Source organism: Zootermopsis nevadensis, unplaced genomic scaffold (assembly GCF_977971745.1).
Source record: "Zootermopsis nevadensis isolate Lab colony 2312 unplaced genomic scaffold, Znev_1.0 Znev_ptg000010l, whole genome shotgun sequence".
Lineage (NCBI taxonomy): Eukaryota > Metazoa > Arthropoda > Insecta > Blattodea > Termopsidae > Zootermopsis > Zootermopsis nevadensis.
In genome coordinates, this window is record NW_028259142.1 from 3,340,896 (window position 1) to 3,368,033 (window position 27,138).

The 27,138-nt window shown below is 39.2% G+C and overlaps 1 protein-coding gene across 4 annotated transcripts in view; it reads right to left on the minus strand.

Annotated features, from left to right (window-relative positions):
- Positions 1–27,138, minus strand: part of Ae2 (anion exchange protein Ae2) — a 78,925-nt gene that overhangs the window by 45,167 nt on the left and 6,620 nt on the right. For 2 of the 4 annotated variants that reach the window (XM_087346242.1, XM_087346240.1), the window contains exon 2: positions 17,324–17,842. In XM_087346242.1, the coding sequence (XP_087202368.1) occupies positions 17,324–17,506 (183 nt within the window). In that variant the 5' untranslated portion in view covers positions 17,507–17,842. Of the gene's footprint in view, positions 1–7,551; positions 7,676–12,328; positions 12,605–17,323; positions 17,843–27,138 lie in introns of those variants that run through there. The other 2 variants (XM_087346245.1, XM_087346244.1) reach the window with 2 other exon arrangements.

A 27,138-nucleotide genomic window follows, 5' to 3' on the forward strand; every position in this document is an offset into this window, starting at 1 on the left:
TATAGTTGTGTGTGATGGCGGATTAATAAAATAACTGGTTTATTACAATACACGGCAGAATGCTTCACCATAAATCATAGACTGGCTAGATTCAGAGATGCCTCGTGTATCAAACCACAACCAATTCTGTATTGACGAACCATTCAATTTTACCCCCAGGCACCACACTCAACAACAAGACAATAACAACCAATTGCTTGATTGGATGGCATGCGACAGGTCCATTTCTTTCCAATGTGCTTGCTGCATCAGGATCTAATTTCTTCGGCCCTAAACCTTGACCCCTTCACAAAACTCGAGATCGTCATTGATTTGTTAATGTTCCAGGACTAACCTCCCTTACGCGCACTCAGCTATTCGCAGAGTGAAATAAACATCAGTGCTGCCAAATATACTGAAAAGGTTTCCCTGTTTTATCGGGAACAAGTAAATTTATAATCGACAGTTACCACAGAATAAAAATATGACGTATAAAAAAAAACAATTAATTACTTCAGTGACACGTGATCATTAACAAATATTCACAGAAATGATGCCAGAGAATTAAGTCTGAGAAAACTGAGGAAGTCGTTTATAATTACTTTCGTAACGCGTTAAATGTCTTTTCGATGGCAATATTATTTTTATTTAGTGTTCTGTCTGACGACAGGCCCATATGAACAGGATTCTTCCATCCTTTTCTCGGACTGGGACCTGTTCATATACGTTCTTGGCAGATGATCCAGAAGTGGTTTGCCATTGCCTTCTTCTGTGTGTGAATAGAGTAACTGTTGGGATGCCACGGAGGAAAACTCCGTGTTGCCTAGACCACGGCCTTGCCCAACACAAGTTATAAATTCGGGCACCGTCGGGAATCGAACCCGAGACCTCAAGATTACAAGGCCAGCGTTCTAACCGCTAGACCACCTCATCTTATTATTATTTAGTGTTCTGTCTGACGACAGGTCCATATGAACAGGATCCTTCCATCCTTTTCTCGGACTGGGACCTGTTCATATACGTTCTTGGCAGATGATCCAGAAGTGGTTTGCCATTGCCTTCTTCTGTGTGTGAATGGGATTCCACGGAGAAACCGGGGAAGCCCCCGGAGGAAAACTCCGTGTTGCCTAGACCACGGCCTTGCCCAACACAAGTTATAAACTCGGACACCGCCAGGAATCGAACCCGAGACCCCCAGGATTACAAGGCCAGCGTTCTAACCGCTAGACACAAAAATAAATGTCCCTTAACCTTTACATCGATGTCAAAATGGGATGACTTTTGGAAGCTCCAACATCTCTCACGAAATACGAAAAGAATTTTTATGTGGATTCTACTACACCTCAAAGCTGCACTCACGTCTTATTGACCCAGTTCTCTCGTGTTTTACGATCCCGCGAACATTTTCACGGCAGAAAACACAAACAAAATGTCGCTCTGATGTTTTCTGCGTATTACAAAGCACGTACTTGGATAATGACTTCGGCGCTCATGAATATGGCTTCCAGAGGCAACTTTTAAATGAAACGCTTTCAATTAGGGGGCAGATGAACGACGTAACAATCCCCTAAATGTATAAAGTAAAGCTTTCGCGGCGACAAAAGTTAATGAAAGACTCTCAGGCTACAGGCTACAGGCCACCTGACGCGGCTTCTAGCCCGAGAGTCTTTCATCAGATCCCTAAATATTTATGAGATTCACTATACCACAGTAATGTCGGTCTATGTCTGCTATGTGAAGAATATTAGATATCCACGACGTTTCGGGAATTTCTGTACAGCCGTTACCATTAACAATTCATAGGGAATTTTATTCGTTTATAAAAACGCCTGATTATATCTATAAATGATTCAGTCCGTACCTCAAAGAAAATACGACACGTCTCCATTTCAAAGATAAACTGGTTAATGCTGTTTGAGGAAATAATAACTGGTGGTTCATAGTTACCACTAGGTTTTAATGGGTTAACAATACAAATCTGTGGTCTGCGATTCCAAAAATCTTTCATCTATTTCTCAAATAATTCTCATTCCGAAACCGAATTTCGCATCTCTACAACGCAAATGAAACACGTTATAAAATTGGTATGAAGGCTGAAGGTAGTTCAGTGTAACTGCACCTTTGTTCTTTGAAATAACAGAAAAAGAGAAAACGTATCAGTAATTAGTATATATTAAATCTTGTCCGTCTAATCACAATAAATTCTTATTAAATATTAAAATATTACAATAATTAACATTTAAAATATTTAAAATATTAAATTATGTTCTTTATCGAAATATTCGATTTACATTAATATTAAAATATTACAATAATTAACTTTTAAAATATTTAAAATATTAAATTATGTTCTTTATCGAAATATTCGATTTACATTAATATTAAAATATTACAATAATTAACATTTAAAATATTTAAAATATTAAATGATGTTCTTTATCGAAATATTCGATTTACATTAGACCATGGTCATGCGAATATTTCGATAAAGAACATTATTTAATATTTTAAATATTTTAAATGTTAATTATTGTAATATTTTAATGTTTAATAAGAATTTATTGTGATTAGACGGACAAGATTTAATATATACTTATTATATTACAATATGACGCAACTTTACCATCTTATGTATCAGTAATTAATTTTTGGTGTAGCTCCTGAAGCATACTTCGTACCTCAGGTGGTTTCAGCGTGTTAAACAGCGAGATTATACTGATGTCCCGACCGAGATGAGAAACGAGAACCACAGAACACTGTCGCTGCAGGAACGACCTCTGTCGCTAGAGAGTTTGTGCTACTTCGGTTTGGTGTAGGCGATGGTAGAGCTTTCAAACGCGAATTTGTATCAACTTTACAAAGCACAGGCAAAACGCACAGAGGTTTACACTTCGCGGAACTGAATCCAGCCGAATAGTTTTCGGGAACGAGAAGGTTTACACGGTGAAAGGAAATGCATATCCAGATTGAACGACATGAAAAGATGGCTCAGAAAATGCCTTCTTTGAAGAAGCAATCGTGTAAAACAAATCGAATTTTCAGTTCAAAAGATAGACAAAATATTAGTAACCGTCATAGCAAGTCTTGATATTTGAACGCGTACATGCGAGATTACTGTGTCATGAAAACCAGGACAATGCAAATGACACATTTTATCAGCTACTGAGCGTTGTAGTAAATCAAATTCCGGGCACACGCCATAATAAAGATTATTGTGGTAATATTAGCGTGCGATGCAAATGCATGGCATTGTTTTTATAAGTTAACAAACATGACTTATAAAACGTCGACGCCATTTATTCTAGTAGAAAACTTCAGGATACGTACAAAGAAAATTAAGTCTTTCCTTATAAACTGAAAAGGAATATTTTATAAGTTACAGATTGCAATGCATAATGATGGCTTGACTCATAACTGACACTGAATATTTCAACGGACTGTTTCGAAAGACCATATTTATGTAATGATACTGGCCTCGGGTCATTTTCACTGCATGCGGAATGTTACAGCATTTATAGCTGTCTACTAAGCACGTTAATCAACTTAAGACGATGATATCTCAAAGTTGGCTGTGTAATATTTTAGAAAACGACACTAATCACGTAAACGTCAACAGACGCGAAAAGAATACAAACTCAAAACTCAGACAGGCCATTAAACCACTATTATGTTTTCTACCATCTGAATTTTAAAAATCTGGTATATGACAAAATGTAAATGTCATCACAATCTGCATCCATGGTTTTATAACCTTCTGAGTTGTGACAATATGTTGACGTTACCAGTGTTTCGGAAAGAAACATCGCTTACATCTTCAGGGTAGAATAAGGATGATGAAACGCACAGAAAACAATACAGAATGTGGCTCTATAAAGTCTACTACATGTAGTTTCATTATCTTTGCACGTTCTAACTGTTACTGGTCTTTGCATACGAAAAGCTGCAAAGGCATGGAATCCTGTAACAGGGCGCTTCGACCGGGATGCTGAGGTATCGATCATGTGGACCGGTTAGCACAGTTCACATAGACGAATGTGAGTCAAGGCCGTATCTGCCGCTCCACGGGTGCCATTTCTGGCAAGTATTCCTCGCTGCTTCCTTAGTTTGTCCGAATGAGAGCTGACAAGTATTTGTGTTCATGTCGGGGAAGGTGAGATAGACAGTGGCAGAGAACGCCCTGCGAGATTTGATGTCCTCGCGGCGGTAAAGAATGTCGATGATATTCCGGCTTGTGGACTCGCAACGTTTCGGAGAAAAATACTGTCTCCATCTTCAGGGATGAAGTACTTTCCTTTTTCCACAGATTTAGTGTTAGAAGCTTTATTGTTCGTACAGACCTCATACAACACCATGACACACAAAGACCTTGGGACGCTTCCAGAATTAGGACCAAGGTCTTAAATTTATGTTTCGAAACGTCAAAATAAAAGATGTAAGCAAGGATATTTAAAAAAATGTGGTTGAATGCCTGCACTAATTTATTTACGACGAAGAAAGAAAATGTTCCCTCCAGTCTGTACCACCCAAACTTTCCAAATGCATTCTCCTTCACTTTGCATACCTCAAGGGCCTTGAAGTCCATTCATTACACACGCCGAACGGTTGCTTTGAAATCAATCACATGAACACTGCATAGTCGTGAGTAATATTTCCTTATACAGTGAGTTTACCGAAGAAATTGAACGTAAATGTCACTTCCCGGGTCTCGGCACGAACTACTATAAAAAAAGGTATGCAGTTTTTAATGTTTTCCATGGGCCTCTGATTCGCATCGGTTAAACCTTGTAGCCCTTGGCAGTAAGTCATGCAATTCCAGCTGCAAGCCGGGAAGTGACAGTTGCTTTCAAGTTTCTGCAGTGAACACAACTTATTTCGTCAAAAACGCACAATATTAAAAGAACTTTCGACCTTAAGACGTAGATCGTTTCAAGGAAAGTTTAATTATGTTCGCCTGACACTTCTACAAGAACAATTAATCGGGTACGGTCACGACCAGAGAACGGAATACAACGAATGTTGGCTGGGGTCTCAGTTTATGCAGCTTGTCAAATAATATTTTAATATTTTCCGTCAAATCACAATTTTTAATAAGATAATAAAATATAAAATATTTAAAATATCATTTCACGTTCCGCATCGAATGATCGATTTACAAATTGGAACGTCTCTTACGACATGTTTCGGTTATATTTAACCGTCCTCAGGTATAAATTAGATTGGTAAATTTAAAACTCGAATTACCAATTTACCAATCTAATTTATACCTGAGGACGGTTAAATATAACCGAAACATGTCGTAAGAGACGTTCCAATTTGTAAATCGATCACTCGATGCGGAACGTGAAATGATATTTTAAATATTTTATTATCTTATTAAAATTGTGATTTGACGGAAAATATTAAAATATTAACCTAATTCACAATATGACGCAAATATACTACCTTGTCAAATAATATCTATACAGCCTAAGATGGCTGTCTTCTGGGTTGTAGCGCCGTGTAGTATGGTAGAGGTTTACCGACGTTTCGGAGGTTCTTTCTGCCTCAATCATCAGGACGATAAATGTTCCTGGTGATGGAAGCAGCAAGTACCTCCAAAACGTCGGCAAACTTCTTACCACACTACACGGCGCTACAACCCAGAAGACAGACATCGTCAGCCTCTAAGCTGTGAAAACCTCAAATCGTAAAACACAGCCTAGTTACAGCAGCAAATGTATTAGACGCACGGAAAGCTTTTATAAGACGTTCATTTGCGCATGCGGCGATAACTAAGTGAAAGCACTTCACCTAATGGAATGACACTCAGGCAGATCAATCACTTTTTTTTTCACCAGATAAAAGAAGACACTTGAGCTGATCTGATATGGCGTCTCACCGCGAAACTATTAGTACGTCAAATTACTCGCATTTTAGAACCTAAAGAATTCCACGAATTAAATCATATCTTGATTTTTTCGTCAATGCAATCTATATATATATATATCTTCGTTCACAAATATTTGATCTTTGGCCCTTTTTAAAAGTTTATAAGTACTTTTATATATAATGACTTTGTCCCGAAGTCCAGTGACGCAACACGCAATGGAAAAAAAAGACAAATCAAACACTTATTAAACTAAATTAAGAAGTAAGTGTAGGACGGTACAGCTGTCCCTATGTTCAAAAATAATCCAAGAAAGATAAATCGGGAGGTAAAAGTGAAGATGAGTGAATTCCTAACCTAGTCACTACGTTGACAGAACTGACCAGCGTCACGTCTCGGCCACTTGAACGTCGTCTCTGGCACACACTGGACACAAGATAGTCAGGGCGGGCTGTCAAATGTTTTCTCCTCGAGGAAACGCAAAACTGCATTTAACAGAACCCGATATCATCATCTGCCTGGAGAAACTTAGAAAACCCCGGAAAATCTGTCAGGACAGGCGTCTCAGTATCGCTCCCTCCCTGTAAACGTGGGACAACTTTTAACAACCGCAAATCAAGGTAAAGGTCGAATTGCACGCGCAAGGATATGCCAGAATCGGTTCCTCTTCCGGTCTAAAATTCAATCCATCGTTGGTTCGTGACATAAAACAACCTAATGGGTTTACGACAAATTAGATGGAAGGTCAGTTGCAATACCCTGTAATGACCGGAGGTCTGTGCTAGCGGCTCCCAGGCGACATCTTTATGAAGCAGGTAAACACTGATTTTTATCAATCATTACCGCGATGAATTCAACTCGGAAAAAATTAATTTTTTCGCCGACAGATGTCCACAGGAATTCATCATCCACATTAATAAAAGGCCACATTTATTGGCTAGATATAAATGGAATCGTCAACAGAGAGTATAAAATATATATGTTAAAATCAACAGCCAATGTTTCTGAACGAGTTATGTAGTTCATAGCATAGAAAATGCTAATACGGATATAAATTCTTGATATTTTATTCTGTAACGTTTATGCCTCGACTGGCCAACGTGGAGGTAGTTCGTGAAGTGAGTCGCTATTTCTAGAAAGGGCGCAGTTATAATTGGGTATTGCGTTCCCAAACGACAGATAAAAATTTTAAAAAAGACAGTAATTTTATTGCCTTAAACGAAACACACAGGCAAAGGAAACAAATTATCGAATATTCTACATACATAAAAAAATAACAATACAAGAAATACTGCAATGAAAAAATAAACACTTTTCTTGCCTTCATCTTCGTCTGACTGGGGGACATTGAGCCGTCTGTTCGCGTTTTCGTTAGTACGTGCTCGCTTTTGTTCGAAGATTTCGGACGAGCTAGTTCGCGTTCGGATGACGAGCCAGACGGAGGGTAAAAATTACCATGAGTGAAATTTCTTAATGCAAACGCCCAACCCGTGAGGTGTCATTAGTCTCGAGCTTGACCGTCAAGTCCTCGGAACACCTCTTGTCGGCTGTCCGCGAATTCCCTCCATATCAACCTGAGGACGCGTAATGCCATAACAACAAGAGACAATATTTACTCTAAAATTGAGTTCACTGATGTTTCTGTCATACAACAGATAAATGGCACAGCGTCATTTAACAATCACTAGATCGATCGCCGATCGTACCTGTTGTCTCACGATGCACGAGAGCTCCATGCTGTGACTTGACGAGAAGCAGGGACAAAGTGAACGATCTGAACTGTCAACTATCCTTCATTATTCTGGAGAAGCACATTGCTGTCCAATGTCTTGTGGGCTTCGCTCTCGAGGCACTATTCTGGGATTCAATCAAGAAGGCGGCGGCCGACTGTCACGTGGTCAGAAATGGACCAATCAGCTACAGTCCTCGACCTCTGTACCGATTCCTCTTGGTTACACCATTCGGTCTGTCCCCTCGCCTCACACGTCCAAACATTTTGGCAAGCCAATATTAATTTTATTTTCGGCTATACCAGTCAAATATCTACATCACACAAAATAAAAATGAGCAATGTTCTAGCAATATACTTCCACGAATGAAATGCATTAAATAAACTCTTTTAATTTAACACCAGGAAAACAAAGAACGGCCTAGCAGCATGCAATAACCACAGTCCACACAAGATAAGCAACCATAAGATACACACATACGAAAATAACGATTTTCTATTGGTATTAACAGTGCATGGAATCGAGTGTGGGGAAACGTACGTGATGAACCTGATGATGATTACATTTTAGTCGAAGCATGTAATTCAAAACAAAGACACCATTAGTCAGCTTACAAATATGATATAACGGTGTGGGGGGGGGGGGGGGGGTTTCGTGTCGGCAGTTCGATGAGAATCAATTCCTGTCTCTTACAGTATATTTCGAAACTGAAAACATTTTCTGTGCAATTAAACTGAGAGCCCATGTACGTGTTCACGGCAGAAACTGAAACTGAGGAACGTCTGCACCACACTGTATATAACTTCCGTGCATGTGAGCGCAACTTATAAATATTGCATAACTTTAAATACCACCACATTCTATAAAACTGATTAAATTAGTTTGTTCCTCGAATCCAGGTCATTAGTTTATGTGCAGGCACGCATTCAGAAAGACTACAAAAGCCACTGCAATTTAAACTTTTCAGTTAATTGCAACAGTATTCAAAGTCACTTTATTCTGATAGCATGTTATTTTGAAATGTTCATCAGTTTGAGGCAGTGGCCTAGGTCCACACAGACGATGTTAAAGCGTAAAAATCTACATATCTAGGGACTGTGGGTTCGAACTTCGATTGGGTAAGTAGACGACCATATTTCTCAAGCCCTGAAATTAGTCACGTATAATTCAACAACACCGTGTCATTATACCGGGAAGGATGTCAGAATTTAAGACAGTAAAAACGTCTTCACGCTAAAACAGGTTGAGAATATAACAATAATAATAATAATAATAATAATAATAAACTGCACTATTTTACTTGTGTGGTTCGTATGATTCTTAGAGTAAAAATCAATTATTTTCTTAAACAGCGTTAACCAGTTGATCCTTGTAATGGCGAAATGTTGTGTTTTCTTTGCAGTACGGACTGAATTCTTAAAAGTTGTTTAGAAGACCTTCAGGTTCGAAGAGTGAATCGAATGCGCAAAGGTGTCCTTAGCATTTCTCACCTGTTGTAATGTAATTACTGTATCACCACGTCTCCGACACTTCTTGAACACTCGATATTTACGGAAACAATCCATGACCTTTTCTACAGGAAACCCGAAGAAAGGTACCGATACTTATGCGCATAATAATGTCAGTAAGACTGAGGGAAGGCGACCTATCTTCTGAACAAAAGGACAATCCTCGTCATCCCGAAGATACGAATTGGAAAATCGACAGTATCTAGTATATTGCCAGTCAAACATAGCTAAACTTAATAAAACTTTTTTCGTCTGTTTAAGTTATTTTGTAAAAATTAAAATTAATTATTTGGTTTTCCGTCAAATAACAATGTATTTAAAATAAGATAATTAAAATAATTAAAATAATTAAAATATCATTCTGTGTTCCGTATCGAATAATCGATTTACAATTGGAACAGTTACAACGTGTTTCGGTTTTATTAAACCATCATGAGGTGTAAAATTATATTAAATTTAAAACTCAATTACAATTTTATACAATTTTTTCGTAGTGTAGTTTTTTGGAGGTCGTGTCCAGATATTTTCATATAATGGATCAACTTTATTGTTTGAAGTGATGCTTTTGATGTTTACATCCATTGATCCATTATATGAAAATATCTGGACACGACCTCCAAAAAACTACACTACGAAAAAATTGTATAAAATTGTAATTGAGTTTTAAATTTAATATAATTTTACACCTGATGATGGTTTAATAAAACCGAAACATGTTGTAACTGTTCCAATTGTAAATCGATTATTCGATACGGAACACAGAATGATATTTTAATTATCTTATTTTAAATACATTGTGATTTGACGGAAAACCAAATAATTAATTTTAATTAATAAGTCACAATATGACGCAACTACACTATCTTAAGTTATTTAGGTTTAACAAACGAGTTCCAACACAACTGACTGGTCTGGATATAAACCTGCGTGTTCCTTTACCACAAACGTACATTTTCTCATTATAAAGTCAGGGTACCAACAACTCCGTCCATGTCGTTAAAAATTATTACTACCAATCGGTACTACAGATTTTGTTTCTGTAATACATATCGACAACTTTAATAGTTTCTCACAGCAAAAAACCTCCCGCCATTCATTACGAATACCGGCTTTACACAGAGTCTTCACACATTCTCGTTAACAATTCTTACATTAGTATCACAATGTAAACCGATCATGTCACGGCCAACGGTGACAAATACCGTGATGGCCGCTAAATGGTGCCCTAATAAGCTAGTACACTATCCGTCATAAAAACCGACGTTTACAAGGTCGGCTCAAAGTTAAAGCGAGTTGTGATTTGAATTTCAGTCTGTCAGCTAACCCTCCCACAGCACAGACCAACTGTGATTATTAATATGTTTTTTTTTTACAAGTCACATTTGCGTTTTGAGTTCACTTGTTGAACTCGGTGTTATGATGTCAATTTCAGATGTTATCTGCTGTTACAATCCTAGGGAAATGGAAAAGATTGGGAATACAAATTTGTGACACACGCATTTACAATTCCAACCAAAAACATCTGATGAGTAAATTCCGTTATGTTCCTGCCTACGCACGAGTCCAACATGACATTTATGAATGCGTGTGTTGTTATAATCGTTTTACCAAAGCATGCTGATAAGACATTTTGGGTCTTGTGCGACAGGAATTAGTACTATGTTTGGTCGTTCATCTATGGTCTATACTACACATTTTCTTGAATTGGGGAAAATAAGAACATTTATATTTATTTAGTGTTCTGTCTGACGACAGGTCCATATGAACAGGATCCTTCCATCCTTTTCTCGGACTGGGACCTGTTCATATACGTTCTTGGCAGATGATCCAGAAGTGGTTTGCCATTGCCTTCTTCTGTGTGTGAGTGGAGTAATTGTTGGGATGCCACGGAGAAACCGGGGAAGCCCCCGGAGGAAAACTCCGTGTTGCCTAGACCACGGCCTTGCCCAACACAAGTTATAAATTCGGGCATCGCCGGGAATCGAACCCGAGACCCCAGGATTACGAGGCCAGCGTTCTAACCGCTAGACCACCTCATATTATTATTATTTAGTGTTCTGTCTGACGACAGGTCCATATGAACAGGATCCTTCCATCCTTTTCTCGGACTGGGACCTGTTCATATACGTTCTTGGCAGATGATCCAGAAGTGGTTTGCCATTGCCTTCTTCTGTGTGTGAATGGAGTAATTGTTGGGATGTCACGGAGGAAAACTCCGTGTTGCCTAGACCACGGCCTTGCCCAACACAAGTTATAAATTCGGGCACCGCCGGAAATCGAACCCGAGACCCCAGGATTACAAGGCCAGCGTTCTAACCGCTATGTGACATAAGGCAGTTTTAATTTCTGCATGCTGCTTTTTGGAAAAAAACGCACTGAAACAAAAGAATTCGTCACTCGTCCGTGACCTGCCACGTGTACACACAACGCAGCAGAACGAATTTTTCCTTTATTCCTGACTGGCAGTTTTCCACTAAATTTATATTACGCATCAGTAACACAAGATTTGTAAGACTGGGGAGTCAGTGCCACAGGAAAGTAGGCTTTATAAGAATCCTGGTGATCAGACGGCTTATCACCTCCGAGTAGCCTCCATTTCTCAAGCTGATGTTATTTAAATAGCAGATCTGTCGGAGATAGCCCTCAAAGTAAGACGCCTTGCACTAGACTTTCACGATTTGAGTTCCTTATTTTCACTACTTTCAAGACGTCGCTTCAACAACACCAAACGAAGGCCCATGCCACGTACCTCAGCACAATGGGTGCTCCATTTTTCTGAAAATTCAGCGAAACAAGACCAGAGCATTGTGTTTGCAAAACGTGGCTCGCGGATCGAAGTTCAATCCTAACCGCGAAATTTACAACCAGTCTTTGGCATACTGTGGCCGGCGGATTGCCAGTTCGACCACTCTGATTCAAAAATATAATGATCACTATATGTACCACCTATTTTAACATCCAATAACCCCACACTTTTATCACAATAAGTATTTATATTATTTCGTGTGACTCTCAGAATAAACAGCGATTAATTCCCTAAACACACGACCCACTGACCATTGTAATGAAGACGCTCTGCTGTTTTCTTTGAGGTAGGAACTGACTTTTAAAGTATTTATACAAGTATCATGCTTCAGAGAAGTCAAATCAAAGAATTAAGAAATTTTCACTGAATAATTTGTGTTAATAACCAGAAAAGTGAGACACAGAGATCCCAGCAAATACACTACAAATATGATAGTTACCGTCTCCATGGAGACGCTTGGTCGCAGATGTCGTCGTGCACAAACTATAAGGTGATGGCGCTGGAACTGGAATAAATGCACTGGCCCATACAAGACTGGACCTCCTCTCAGGCACTGACACAACAGATGGTGGGCTGGATGGATATTCTACACCAGTGATGCACAATTTGCTACCCCAGGGCCACACGCGGCCCTCCATGCTTGTGCCAAATACGATGTCAGACAATAAAAATACGTTTATTTCCAATTACATTAAAACTGTATTAAATCGTTAATAATCGCTGGAAACTGAATATTTTAAAATTTTCTGGTAGTCTTATGTGATCGCATTGACCAATGTCAGCAATTTTGAATATTTATTCGTACCTCAAAGAAAACAACGCTTCTCCATCCCAAGGATAAATCGGTTAATGCTGTTTAGGAAAATAATACGACTGAGATACAAATGAAACCCACAAATACAGTATGTGGAAAATATGATGGAATTACAGATGTTAAAGCAGGTGGTACATATAATTACCAATAAGATTTAAATCGTTAATACAGATGGTAAATTCTCAGTGCCGCTGTTTTTAATAAGTTTTCGGCTCAGTGGCTGGTATTTGCGTGGCATTTCGTGAACAGTAGCCATTCTTGAGTCCCTGAGCAGATAAGAAGCAAATTATTTCATTACATAGTCACCACCGTCAACCAAATATCATTCACCGTGTTCTTAAGCCCGCGTCACTTCAATTAACTGAACTGTCATCGTATATTTCACCAAATGAACAATGTTAATTTCTGTTTTCACTGCACTTCATTTAATTCGTCGGTCAATTGTCGTGGCTGTCTCATCGTTTGCGTGCTCAATTTCTTGTCTGGCCACCGTGAACTTGTGACACCGATCTTGTTGATTTGTTAATAAAACTTGAGGAACGCTGTCGGCTAGCTACTGTACTGAGAACTGGTAAAGCTTATAACGTAGTCATGCATTGGGCGTGAAATTCTTTACGTCCACTAATAAAATCCACTCGAAAACAAAGTAAAATGCAGAATACATACGAAATCAAAAATCCAAACTTCAACAGAAATTTACTATTGAAAAAATAAAATGCTTCAGTAAATGGATGTCGAACTCTGCGAAGCAGATTCCTTCTTCAGAAGCTGATAGTCGTTCAGCTAGTCGAGATGTGTCTCGCCATTTGCATAACTCCATGTTCAATTACCGTGTACACACCATTCCATTATTTTATCCTATCCTGAGCCCTAAAAGTTCATCCCATAACCTCCGACCCTATTTCTTCAACATGGTCTTTTCCCGTCGGGGTCTTACGATAAAACGATAAAAATGCATACATCGTTTGGTCTTACATGCCGCGTGAAACTTATCTTCCTTCACACGATTATTCTAAAAATATTTGTTGAAGTGCACATGTCTAACAAAATATTTTTTATCATGTCTCAGTACAATCGATTATCAATATTTTTTTTTAAATATTCCAGATAATAATCAAGCCATCGAGGTCTTTTTTCGTAGAAATATTTGTACCTGTTACGTAACAACATTTTTATGTAAGAACTTTGTCAAGGAAATTGAAGCAATTCGACACGAATCACATATTTTTCAGCTCTGCTGTTAAATCCTGCCACATAGCGTTAATATTGAGAAATTCGCAAGTCATGCATAACACATACAGACACACGTCATAAACAATATCCTATTGTAGGGCACAAAAACTGACGATAAAATTATCCAATAAAACATTTATTTCATGTTTCCTGCAGGCAAGTGTTCCTTTTCACGGGGGTTGTGCACCCCTGATATGAGACACTGAGATTGTCGCTCAGACAGGTATCTGCATCTTGAGTTATCTCTGTCCACCGTATAAGCTTTATCGCTGTCTTCAATTACACTTCCTGCCAGCGCAGATTTGATTGGAGTGTTTGTAACCAACTTCTGTGAGAATTTCGCACGACAAGTAACGAGGACTGAGTGATGTATCAGTGAGAGCAAAAACTTTCCTCTGCTGTGCCGTCATATTTGCTTTCAATTTCATCAGGGAATCATTCAGCCCGTCTACGTTACCTGACAAAAAAAATTGGATTTGTCAGAGTAAGGTCAAATGAACTAAACGGTAATGGAACCCAAGGTTTCACAAATGGTGGAGAATTTTCAGACCAGCTCAGGAGATTCTTAATAAAAATAAGCCTTTCACTTTCCGGCCTATAAACCTAGCACCTCACACCCTATTGGCATATTCATCACCCTGATGACGGAGGCAGTATGACCTCTGAAACGTTGGTTAACATCAACCAGACTACACAGCGCAACAACCCAGAAGACAGAAATCTTCATCACCCTGATGACGGAGGCAGTATGACCTCTGAAACGTTGGTTAACATCAACCAGACTACACAGCGCAACAACCCAGAAGACAGAAATCTTCATCACCATGATGACGGAGGCAGTATGACCTCTGAAACGTTGGTTAACATCAACCAGACTACACAGCGCAACAACCCAGAAGACAGAAATCTTCATACTCTGATGACGGAGGCAGTATGACCTCTGAAACGTTGGTAAACATCGACCAGACTACACAGCGCAACAACCCAGAAGACGGAAATCTTCAAAAATAAGCTTCATGGAGGTAGCTTTACCATCCAAAATGAACAGTCCTTTCGAGTCCGTGACTGTCTCCTTAACAGTTTTCTTTATTCTGCGAATAATTCCATTGAAAAGAGAATATGGCAGTCGATGAGTTGGTTTTTTTAACGTTCATTACCGTGTTCATAACAGCCCGCCTTGGGCCGTATCGTAATTCAGATGATTCAAGTGACGCACTCAAATTATAAATTCACATAAATAATAATGAAAGCACTTGCCCATATTGATGTTCTTGGTAGTGTCCTCGTGTGTGAGACCCTTAAAATGGACGCAGTACGTCCCTCTAAAACGTTCATCGTTGTGATAGTCTCAATACATTTCTTATTAATTTGGAATACATTCAATTTTGTAAAAAAAAAATATATTCCAAAAAGTAGGGTTTCTTCTTCTGCAAATTTTAAACCTGGATGGTATTGGATCTACCTCCACCGCAACTCAAGACAAAAAAAACCCTAAAAAGTGACTAAGTTTATTAGTTTAATTGAACGGACTTCGGCTTATATCATATAAAAAACACACACACGTGACTGAGCACTGGAGTCACCTCATAATCAAATGTAATTAGACAAGGATAAAACTAATCGAATCTGCAATTCCAAAAAACTCCTCTCAGTAGAATTGGAAAAAAGGAAGACCCGAACAGGCAAGGCCTTGCTAAGCGTCATTCGGTTACTTCAAAATACAGCGATGGTGTTGCTTCCTAGAAATATTACGTCAGGACTTGAGTAATTCATTCACGCCCTTCAATATCGCAACTCTGCAGCTCCTCCACAAAACTCCGGCATTTCAAGTATGTATTTATAAACGAGTGTTCGCCGAATACGATAAGATAGAAGAATAAATTGAACTGAGAAAAATACGTGTATTTTTATATCTGACGTTCACGTCGACATCAGCTCTGACTGTAGCTCGTAACACATCCCGGAATCCAACTTTCTTACTTCACATCACAATTCGTTCTACAATTCTATTTAATCACATTTAGTAAAGTATTTTCTAGAATTACGTACAATCTGTTATAAAAACCCGAGATTAATCTGAATTAGCAAACAATACTAATGTTTCAGCATGAGCCGGGATAGCTCAGTCAGTATAGTGACTAGCTACGGGCTGGACGACCGGGGTTCGATCCCCGACGGGGGCAGAGGATTTTTCCTCTAGCCTCTGCGTCCAGACCGGCTCTGGGGCCCACCCAGCCTCCTCTACAATGGGTACCGGGGTCCTTTCCCGGGGGTAAAGCCGGCCGGGGCGTGATGCTGACCACTCACCCCCCTCTAGTGCCGAGGTCAAGGAAGAGAGGAGCTATACCTCCACTCCCCCCAAACGCCTATATGGCGTATAGCGGGACAAACTTTACTTTTACTTTACTAATGTTTCAGCATTAGTCATCGAATTAACAACAATTTTCTAATGTAATATCAAGATGTTATTGCTCATATGATTCATAACTGATAAGATTTGTTAGGGTGTTTAACAGCCTGTAGATATTAACCGTACAAAGATTAATTCTCATCATGTATTGACTTTCCGCTGACGCCTTAGTCTTATGCAATATATCTGACTTCCTACACCGAACTCTCATTTAGTAACAGAAGGTCTCCCCTTACGACAAATTAAACCTTGACACTGAATTAGCTCTTCAAAGTTCTGTGTTCTTTTGTTTAAAGAAGGCAGACATATTGAAAACCATATCCAAATAATCTGCTTGCATATGACGAAAGGAACACGCCCACAAGCACACAATTATAAGGGGAAGAGTTATGTCACATCGTCTATTTAAACCTCAAGCCAAGGAATGGAAGGTCTTTTGGAAAATAAGCCGATGTGACTTTGGACCATTGCAGCACAGGCCTGTTGGAGTCACGAGTCGAGTACAGAAAAAACATGTTCTCGGTGTTTATATACGTTTCTTTACCAGGTGTGAAGAAATTACGTGGGGGGGGGGGCTCACATAATTTTATTTATTGTATTAATTATTATTATAAGTGCAGATTCCTGGCTGTTATTTCTTTTTCATCGTCGGCTTTCAGCGATATCTCAGGAGATGATCGTCGGCGATAGATGACCTCAAATCGCTGATACTCCGAAAACCTTTTTGCTAATGGACAATTCGACAATAAGGGGGTTCTCTCCCGTAGACCCAAGGTAGAAAATACAAACAGGTTCATAACCGAAACAGTGCTTTTAGTGCTTCCGGGGATTAGTGCAGAAACTTCTTGTAGCGCGTAAGTAACCTGCGGTCTATTCCAATTATCTTCACCGCTTGTCGGAAAAAAAGTCTGTGACCGAAGTTACAGAAGTCTCCCCCCCCCCCCCCATCTGAACACTTCGACATATTTCGCACTTACCTCACTGTTCCTCCGCAGTGGCCGTAGAAGAGAAAGTCTCCTGGGTCGATCCTCTGACAGAACCGAACTCCTCCTTCCGCCCTCCTTAAACAAAGACGCCTTCCTGAGCATGTTTTGCAACGCGGAGGAATTCCTTCGCTTCTCGTCCATTAAGGACAATTTCCTCGGTTGCTGACCACTCATTGCTGAATTTTCACAGAAGTCTAGTTTCACAGAGGTCAGAGATCAAATAGTTGTCAAGTTCTGGATGTTTCGCGGCTATTCCACTAATTATGGACTAACAGAAGTTTCGGCCGATCGAGGGGTGGTTAGCCCTTTTTCCTTGGAGCGCGACCAATTCTGAGCAGCTGCGGGAATGGCAGACTCATGAGATTACTGTGGAGCGTTGATTCTGACGGCGTTTCACCGCACGGCTTGGCCCCGCTAATCGTGATGATATTCCGCCAAAGCTGCCACCAGCAACAGTGAAGGTCGCCAAGCGGGAAGGAAACTTGCTGCAAGCAACACCAACGTAGGACTCTGCAAAAATAAAACACAGAAACGGTGTTATTTATTCTAACCAAAGGTACAAAAGTCATTAATTAATCATCTATCCAATCACAGCTCATCACTGTCCGACTCGCAATAAAAGTCACGTTTTACCGGTGTATCACCTGACGATACCAGATGATTATAAGAATCCGTGGGGACCCGGTGGCTTTTCAAACGAAGATGAAGGAAAATGTCCTATAATATGCATCATTTTTAGCAGCAGATCTGGAACTTGCCCAATATGAGACTTTCTCCTGGTGGATAAAACTACATAACAACGAGCTTCATAATTTGCAGTCTTCACCAACAATTATTACGAAGATCAAATCACGAAGGATAATACGGACGGAACATAAAGCAAGCATGCGGACGGTGATAAATACGTACAAAACTTTGGTAGAAAAACCTGAAGGGAAGAAGCAACTTGCAAGACCTAGACGCAGACAGAAGGATAATATCAAAATTCAACTTGGTTAAGTGCAGGGAAATGGTTAGCTGAGAATTCTGGAGTTGAGTTGTTAGTTAGCCAGCTGTGATATGGTCACACAGTCTACATCAATATCCTTTCTGAATCCTAAATCTTAGATCAAATCAAAAGTAAGTAGTTATTAAACTCAACTGAATAATCCTGTGGAGTCTGAATCCCTAACAATTTCCTTTCCTGCAGTATCTGCTACATTTTTCAGATACAGTCTCTAACAAGTTCTTCGCCCTTTAAAGCTTAGTTGTTCCTGTATGTACCATTTACTTTAAAATTCACTGACTGTCCTTCGAAAACAGTGTATTTTTGTGTTTCATATGAATATCACTGTAAACAGCGATTTTTCCATAAACAGCATTAACTAGTTGATCATTGCAATGGTAAAGTGTTGTGATTTCTTTGCGGTACGGACTGAATTATTAAATATTATTTACATGATCATCAGTTTAAAAGTGTTAAAGGTACCGCACTAACGTAACAACGAAGTGTTTTAACTCGAATGTCACGGGATTCGTAAGGTTTGTATGGCTTCATTTGCGTGGATAATAACATGACTCAAGGAAGCATTTGCTGATGAGGTGAGCTACTATAAATACATCACAAAGCCTGAGTACACAAGCAAAGACGCGTGTATAGAACAGAATCGTAAACGTATAAAACGTTAATGTAATATGTTACAGTGTTTGCTGTTGCGTATTATGAACACATATCGAGTTCCGCAAACACTATTGGTGACATGTGTGCGTTTCATAACATGACCGTGGAAAATTACTATAATGCAACACATATTGGTTGGTATTAATTTTTAAGTTATGTACTTTAGGTTATATGGTTTTGTAATATTATGAGTTCTTTTATTTTGAGTGTGGTGTGTTGTTTTGTTGTGTCTTATTGTTCTTGTTGTGCCTTATGTTTTTTGTGTCTCATTGTTTTTGTTGTGTCATGTCTTTTTGTCTTACTGTTTTGTTGTGTCTCATTGCTTTGTTGTGTCTTATTGTTCTTGTTGTGCCTTATGTTTTTTTGTGTCTCATTGTTTTGTTGTGTCATGTCTTTTTGTCTTACTGTTTTGTTGTGTCTCATTGCTTTGTTGTGTCTTATTGTTCTTGTTGTGCCTTATGTTTTTTGTGTCTCATTGTTTTGTTGTGTCTTATTGTTTTTGTTGTGTCTTATGTCTTTTTGTCTTACTGTTTTGTTGTGTCTCATTGTTCTGTTGTTTCTTATTGTTATTGTTTTTGTTGTCTTATGTTTTTTGTGTTATTGTTTTGTTCTGTCTCATTGTTCTGTTGTTATTGTTTTTGTTGTCTTATGTTTTTTTGTGTCCTATTGTTTTGTTCTGTCTCATTGTTCTGTTGTTTCTTATTGTTTTTGTTGTCTTATGTTTTGTTGTGTCTTATTGTAGGACCACTGCCACCGGGTAAAAACCCATTTGCAGTCAAATAAATAATAATAATATTGCATGTTTAATAGCCTGAAAATGATTCTTTCTTCCACGTACACAAACTAACTTCCTGGGAAGTTAAAAGTTGCTCAGTTAGTCAAATTCCCCCATCCCTTTATGAAACATACAGGATCATTACCGTCTTCACAACAGCCCGCCACCAGTCCCTATCCTAAGCCAGAGAAATCCAATCCCAACCCTCTTATCCTATTTATTTAACATCCGTTTTAATATTATTCTCTCATTTTTTCTACGTCTTCCAATTGGTTTTCTCCCTCAGAGTTATCAGATCAAAACCCTTTACGAGATTCTCATCTCTCCAATGCGCTCTACATGTCCCGTCCAGCCCAACTTGTTTGATTCTATGACACTAATTACGTCTTGTAAAGAGTACAAATTATGAAATCTCTCATTATAAAATTCTCTCCTCCTGTTAATTTATCCAAATAAAAAACTTGTAATTATTGTTTTAAATAATATTTCGAACTAATAACTGAGGTAGCCGAATTTTCAACAAAAACGTGCTATTAAACTTAAAATACTTTGCACGTACAAAAACTCTGACGTTAAAACGACATTACTAAAGGCATTAACAGCTTACAGGTAAATTTTGCCATAATCCGGGGTGATCTTTCTGTCATAACTTCGCTGTGCGAATCTCATGAATTCAATTCAAGTTCCTTCCGGCGTGATAAGCCATGTATGAAGTTTCGAACTAATAAGTGCTTGTCATTATTCGTTACTGTTGATATCCGTGTTAACATGAATGGTAGCCTCCAAGGGAAACCAGTCAACCATTTAATTAAAAACTGATGATGATGATGCAATGCTAACAGACAAAAAACCAAGAAGACAAGTTGTGGGAAAACTCAACTAATGACTCATCATATTCATAATTTCAACTACTACAGATTCTCATTTTATTAATTTTCCCAGATACGCTGTAACATCAAGGATGCCGTCTTATTTGTAACAATATAAATAAATTATTGTTGGTTTAATAATGACGTATCTCCATCCAAAAATTTCACGTGCTTTGCTCAATGACGAATTATTTAATAACATCAAATCATAACATAAATTTATAATTGAGATTTCGCGTGGTTGCTATGCTGTTCTTCCCACATTGACCCCCTCCCCCAAAAATACAAACGCTTCAGCACCACGTAGCCAAGTGGTTTCAAACCCTCGACCCGCTGACCCATTCTTTTCAGTAATCGTACATTTTATTAATAATGTTATCACATTGCATAATAAAAAAAATTATTTACCACATGGTGGTTTCTCGTAAACATTTAACAGCCTATGATAATAACAAGTTTTATAGTCGGTACAACGTTGTTATATTACCTTCAAACTCTTCAAAAACGTAATTTCTACACGCAGTTTTACAAGACTGTATTTTCGCATCATTAAGTCTGACACTCGTAGGCATGGTACTCGATTCAAGTACTGTGGGATGCATAGCTTGCAGGCATTCCACAAACAATATCTACTGATCTTTGTACTGACACATGCAATCGTCGGCCTGTACAGCGTAACCACAGGATATAAACTGCTCTGTGTTACCACGTGTAGCGATGAGGTAATTCCACAACATGAAAAGCATAAGGGAAATCTATCCATAAAAGACAACAACTTGTGGTTACCACATCCTTTGTATCATATTTGCTAGTTAACTACTTAAGCATAAAATTAAAACAGGTATATCACTTGGTCAAACCATAACTAATCGAAGTATTAAAAGGCGCAGTTAATCGATTTAAATGATGCGATAAGCTGAATAAATCAATGACATTCGATGCGTCAAACGCAAACGTTCGCATTCAGAAAACCTTAGGGCCTTTATCCAGTTTATTCGATCAGCGTCTTAGGCATTCAAATAAGAACGACTTTCCGAAGGATTTGTTATCTGCCTTCATATAATGATTTTGTCGTACAGTCCATTAACGAAACATGAATAAATTCAGTCTCGTTTACTTCTAGATAAAAAATTTTCTCGCCGTCACTTGAAGTCATTTTAACTTCTATCAAACCTGCATAATTCTGAATGACTCAGTGTTTACAGTAACAGTGAGATTTTGTATGATCCAGTATTTTCCAGGCTCTTATCGAAGAGTTGAAAAGCTTTCTTATATAAATCGCAAATACCCCAGTGGGCGCTTATGGGACCTCATTAACAACAGGTACGTAGCCACTAGATAAACAGGCGAACAGGAAAAGAGACCTCATCTCTTCATTTTGCGACCACTTAGCGTACACTGTCAGAATATAATTTGAGATAAAGAAGCTAATAAGCACTACACGGACTACTATCGTTAACACAGGCTCGAAGCAAAGCCGATCGTACTGAAGCCTTCGTAAAGGTACCGGGAAATAGGCTAAACGAACTCGGGACTTTCGTGGCTTTCCTCAGTTCCTCCAGGCAAATTCCAGTATAGTAAATTAAGTAAAGCCAATATCACATTCTTCCACATCCTATCTAATTCATTAATGAACACATCATCTGATGCAAAATAGTTACTAGAGTTTTTGTGTGTGCGTGTGTGTTCTGTCTGACGACAGGTCCATATGAACAGGATCCTTCCATCCTTTTCTCTTCTCGGACTGGGACCTGTTCATATACGTTCTTGGCAGATGATCCAGAAGTGGTTTGCCATTGCCTTTTTCTGTGTGTGAATGGAGTAATTGTTGGGATGCCACGGAGGAAAACTCCGTGTTGCCTAGACCACGGCCTTGCCCAACACAAGTTATAAATTCGGGCACCGCCGGGAATCGAACCCGAGACCCCAGGATTACAAGGCCAGCGTTCTAACCGCTAGACCACCTCATCTTATTATTATTTAGTGTTCTGTCTGACGACAGGTCCATATGAACAGGATCCTTCCATCCTTTTCTCGGACTGGGACCTGTTCATATACGTTCTTGGCAGATGATCCAGAAGTGGTTTGCCATTGCCTTCTTCTGTGTGTGAATGGAGTAATTGTTGGGAAGCCCCGGAGGAAAACTCCGTGTTGCCTAGACCACGGCGTTGCCCAACACAAGTTATAAATTCGGGCACCGCCGGGAATCGAACCCGAGACCCCAGGATTACAAGGCCAGCGTTCTAACCGCTAGATAACCGTGGCTCTTACTAGAGTTACTAACATCGTAATTAAATAAAACGAAGCACAGACAAGTAAAACTAAGCCAAGAAGCTATTAGAAACGGGGACATTAACGTCTTAAAAATCTAAAGGCGAAAAAACGACTTTGAATGACGAGCCTATGCCAACGTAAATATCGAGAGGCTGAAGCCTTGAAATTTGCATGCGACGTGTTCTATCTCTGTGATCGGCAGCGAGTGACCTCCACGCACACTCAGAGCGACCAGTACCCGTTTCTACGGCAATTTCAGAGGCCTGCTAGGCACGTTTCAACGAGCGGGTGACGATCTGCATTAGCAAATTTTAGTGCACATTCTTACAAACTAAATTTCCCGCAAAAAGAAGTTTGCGCCTGTTTTAAATACCTGTTATGCCATTATCGTATTTTCATTGTTTATGGACGATTACTTTAATGTCGAACACAACAGTAAACCAAAACTTAAGCTCGATTAACTATTTAAAGCAGAGTGGTAAATACATGTACCACACGCTTTAACATTAAGTATAACTCTGCGTTTTACCCACAGAGAGAGTTTCAGGTTTTATGCGATTTTAAAAACAAGCAGCGATTATTTGCATAAACAGCAATTACTAATTGATCTTTGCAAACAAAAACGTGTTGTGTTCACACTGAGGTAAAAAATTAATGTTTTATAATTTACATTAACTTTGGACTTCAAAAGGTTTAATTGATAGTAATTATTTTAGTGTATCAGACTTAATGTTTACAGTGACATCATTCTCTTGCCTTAATTGTAAATAACCAAATTTTCTCCGCACCGAATGTCAAACCCCAAAGCCTATTGCCTCGTTTGTGGTAAGATGGCGTTAAGATGAGGTTCGCTTTGAAGTGGCAAAGCGTTTAAAGCGACGTGTCCTATAATTTGCATGCCTTTGAAAACCATCAGCTACTATTTACATTTCCAGATTACTCCCCTCTTTGAAAGGATTAAAGACTATCCATAAAATGCAATGCCGTATCTGTGCATAGTTAAGCATAACATCAATAGGCAGTCTATTTACATTGGGGGTGAATGTGCTTTTGATTTCATTATTGTCCCATAATAGGCTACGTGATTGGTTTTTAGATTGCGTTTTAAATGTTATATCCAATACAATGGACAGACAATAATTGACTCAAACAAAACTTAATTTTGTTCTCTACATAGGAGTTAAGAAACTTTTGATCTACACAAAAACGTATAGAGTTTGAGGTAATTATACAGAGGCCCACTTAACATCGAACCCAAAAACAATACATAAGCACGCATAATTCTTCGGGTTGGGGGAGGGGGTTCTGCGAAGTACAATCAAATCCTTGTATAAACTGTAAGCTACTGACTCGGATGGCAAGATTCGGGCTCCTACTTTGAGCTATACATTTGCGACGAGCAAATTTTCATAAAAGGTAGCCCATCTGTCACAGAGAAGACAATACTACAGCGAGGCAATTTGTTTCTAACTGTTGAATTACGTATTGTGGTGTGTCGCGCGGTCATTGACTGTGTTCAAGGCGTCCGTCGCCTTTCTCTGACCGCGTTTCTTAAGGCTCACTGACTCTTGCCTTGATCTGAAACTCTGGATCTGATCTGTAATGTATCCACCCATCACTCTCTAGGATACGAGACAACAGGATACATTTTCTCTAATTAAAACTGAAATTATACGACCCTAGCTCCTTCGAATGACGTTCCTTCATTCAGAATATGTTAATTGAAAATCTGCACTAAGTCCAATACAAGTCAGGGAGACCCGGTCCCATGTTCTGCAGTGGGTGATACAATGCATGTTGATTTCCTTTCAGACTGTTCGTGTGTTGACACATTTAAAATCGTATAGGAAGTCAAACTACTTCATCAAAGAAAGAAAAGAAAACGCGATACTTCATCGATACGATTATTTTGTTTGCAGAAATAATCGCTGTTTACAGCGATTATTAAACATAACTCACAAACACGAAAATTGTTACTGACGGTTACAGCAGCTGGTACGTTTATTGACAATTCGGCTTTAAAGGACTGATGGAAAACACTATTTCGCGAGCAAGACATAAGGCCTTGCTCTCCCGTTTGTTAAAATCACTAACAACCAAAGATGAGACGGCGTAGCTCAGTCAGTATAGTGACTAGCTACGGGCTGGACGACCGGGGTTCGATCCCCGACGGGGGCAGAGGATTTTTCCTCTGGCCTCTGCGTCCAGACCGGCTCTGGGGCCCACCCAGCCTCCTCTACAATGGGTACCGGGGTCCTTTCCCGGGGGTAAAGCCGGCCGGGGCGTGATGCTGACCACTCACCACCATCTAGTGCCGAGGTCAAGGAAGGGAGGAGCTATACCTCCTCTCACCCCAAGCGCCTACATGGCGTATAGTGGGACAAATTTTACTTTACTTTTTTTTTTACTAACAACCAAAGATTACGGAAAATCACCATAGACAGCTACACAGGTGACTCTCGTTATAAGAGGAGCGGGGGGGGGGGGGGTGAGTTCGCTTAATAAAAATGCGTAAAACGGGAATGTTAAATGACCCGGATGAGGGTAGAGGCGATCTCATAGGACCTTGTTTTAGTACGACAGAAGTTGTACTCATGATACTAATGTACTGGAAAGCTGACGTATTAAAATTTTATTATTTTACGTGTGAACAGATTAATAACCTTGAGACAGAAGTTCGTATAAGACAGAAAAGTCGAGTCACAAGGCACGCGTCTAGGCTGCAAGAACGAAAGTGCCAATCGGCCAACCATAACCCCGCACCTTGACCTCAATCAAATAAGAACAAAACAGATAGGAACTGGATCAATCAGCGAGTGACTCACGATTTAATTCCGTATTCAAAAGGCGACTTTCCAATCAAAGCAGAAATAATAAGATTTCAGGTTCTGACAGCGGCGAACACATACTACGCCGTAGAGTCTGGTAGATTCTGACATAATACGTTTCAAAAATTCTTACTGCCCCCATCATCAGGGTGGTGAGCATAATTGTTATTAACATTATTTAATTAGGTTTCCAGTCAGGTTCCGAAGGTGGGTGGCGTGGGTGCTCTCACCTGCAATAGTCAAATCGCATATATATATATATATATAAGAAGAATGATGAAGAAGAAACTAGTGAAGTGTTACGTATGGAGCAGAGACTTGGACACTCAGGAAGAAGGAACAGAAATACCTGGAGAGTTTTGAAATGTGGTGTTGGAGAAGAATAGAGAAGATCAGGTGGACGGATCGAGTGACCAACGAAGAAGTATTGAGGAGAGTCAACGAGCGAAGAAACATTCTGCAGGCGATTACACGAAGGAAAGCTAACTGGCTGGGACATATTATGATAAGGAATGGGTTACTGAGTGATATCACCGAAGGCCAGGTTGAAGGAAAGCGAGGACTGGGAAGAAGACTGATACAGCTAACCGACGACCTTAAACAAGGAAAGAAGATGACGTTCCAGGAATTAAAGCGAGAAGCCGAGAATAGGGAAAACTGGAGAGCTCTTTTTGGGCAGAGCAATGGACCTGTCGTAAGACAGAACACTTAATAATATATATATATATATATATATATATATATATATATATATATATATATACAGACAGAATGTCTCGTTTGAGTAGTTGCAACTCCTACTCAGATTCAAGATTTCCCCAGTTCGAATGTCGACGTGCAAACCTAACCTAACCTAACCTAACCTAACCTGTGCGAGTTTTTCGTTGATGTTCTCTGTCCCTTCGGGTAAATGTTGAGGTAGTGCCTTAAAATGAGCTAAGACAATTTCTTTCTCGACTTTTCCAAATCATTTTTACGACAACGCAGCAGTGGACGCCAATCAATACGGATTCCAAAGACAGGATTTCTTACTGAGAATTTAAAAGCTGCTAATCTAGTGAAGAAATTATCGTTTTCCTTCTCATTCATTTCATAGACACCGTAGTCAGTTCCGACTCCACACACACACTCATTCCATCTTTTACAAGGTCTACCTCGACCTCAGCGTACTTTTGTTTCACACAGCACAATCTATCCCTTGTCATTAAATCCAAAAGTTTTATCCAAATTTGTCTTTCGTATGTTTTATTTTGCGGTGGTTTTATTTTCAACTCTCCTTGTACCTTCAGTCCTGATACAGTCTAGCCTAATAAGAATTTAAACGTTCTCAAGTGTATCTAATGTCTGTTGTTTTCTCAACAAATTACCCGCCGAATTTGAAATCAAAATGTTCGTTTCCA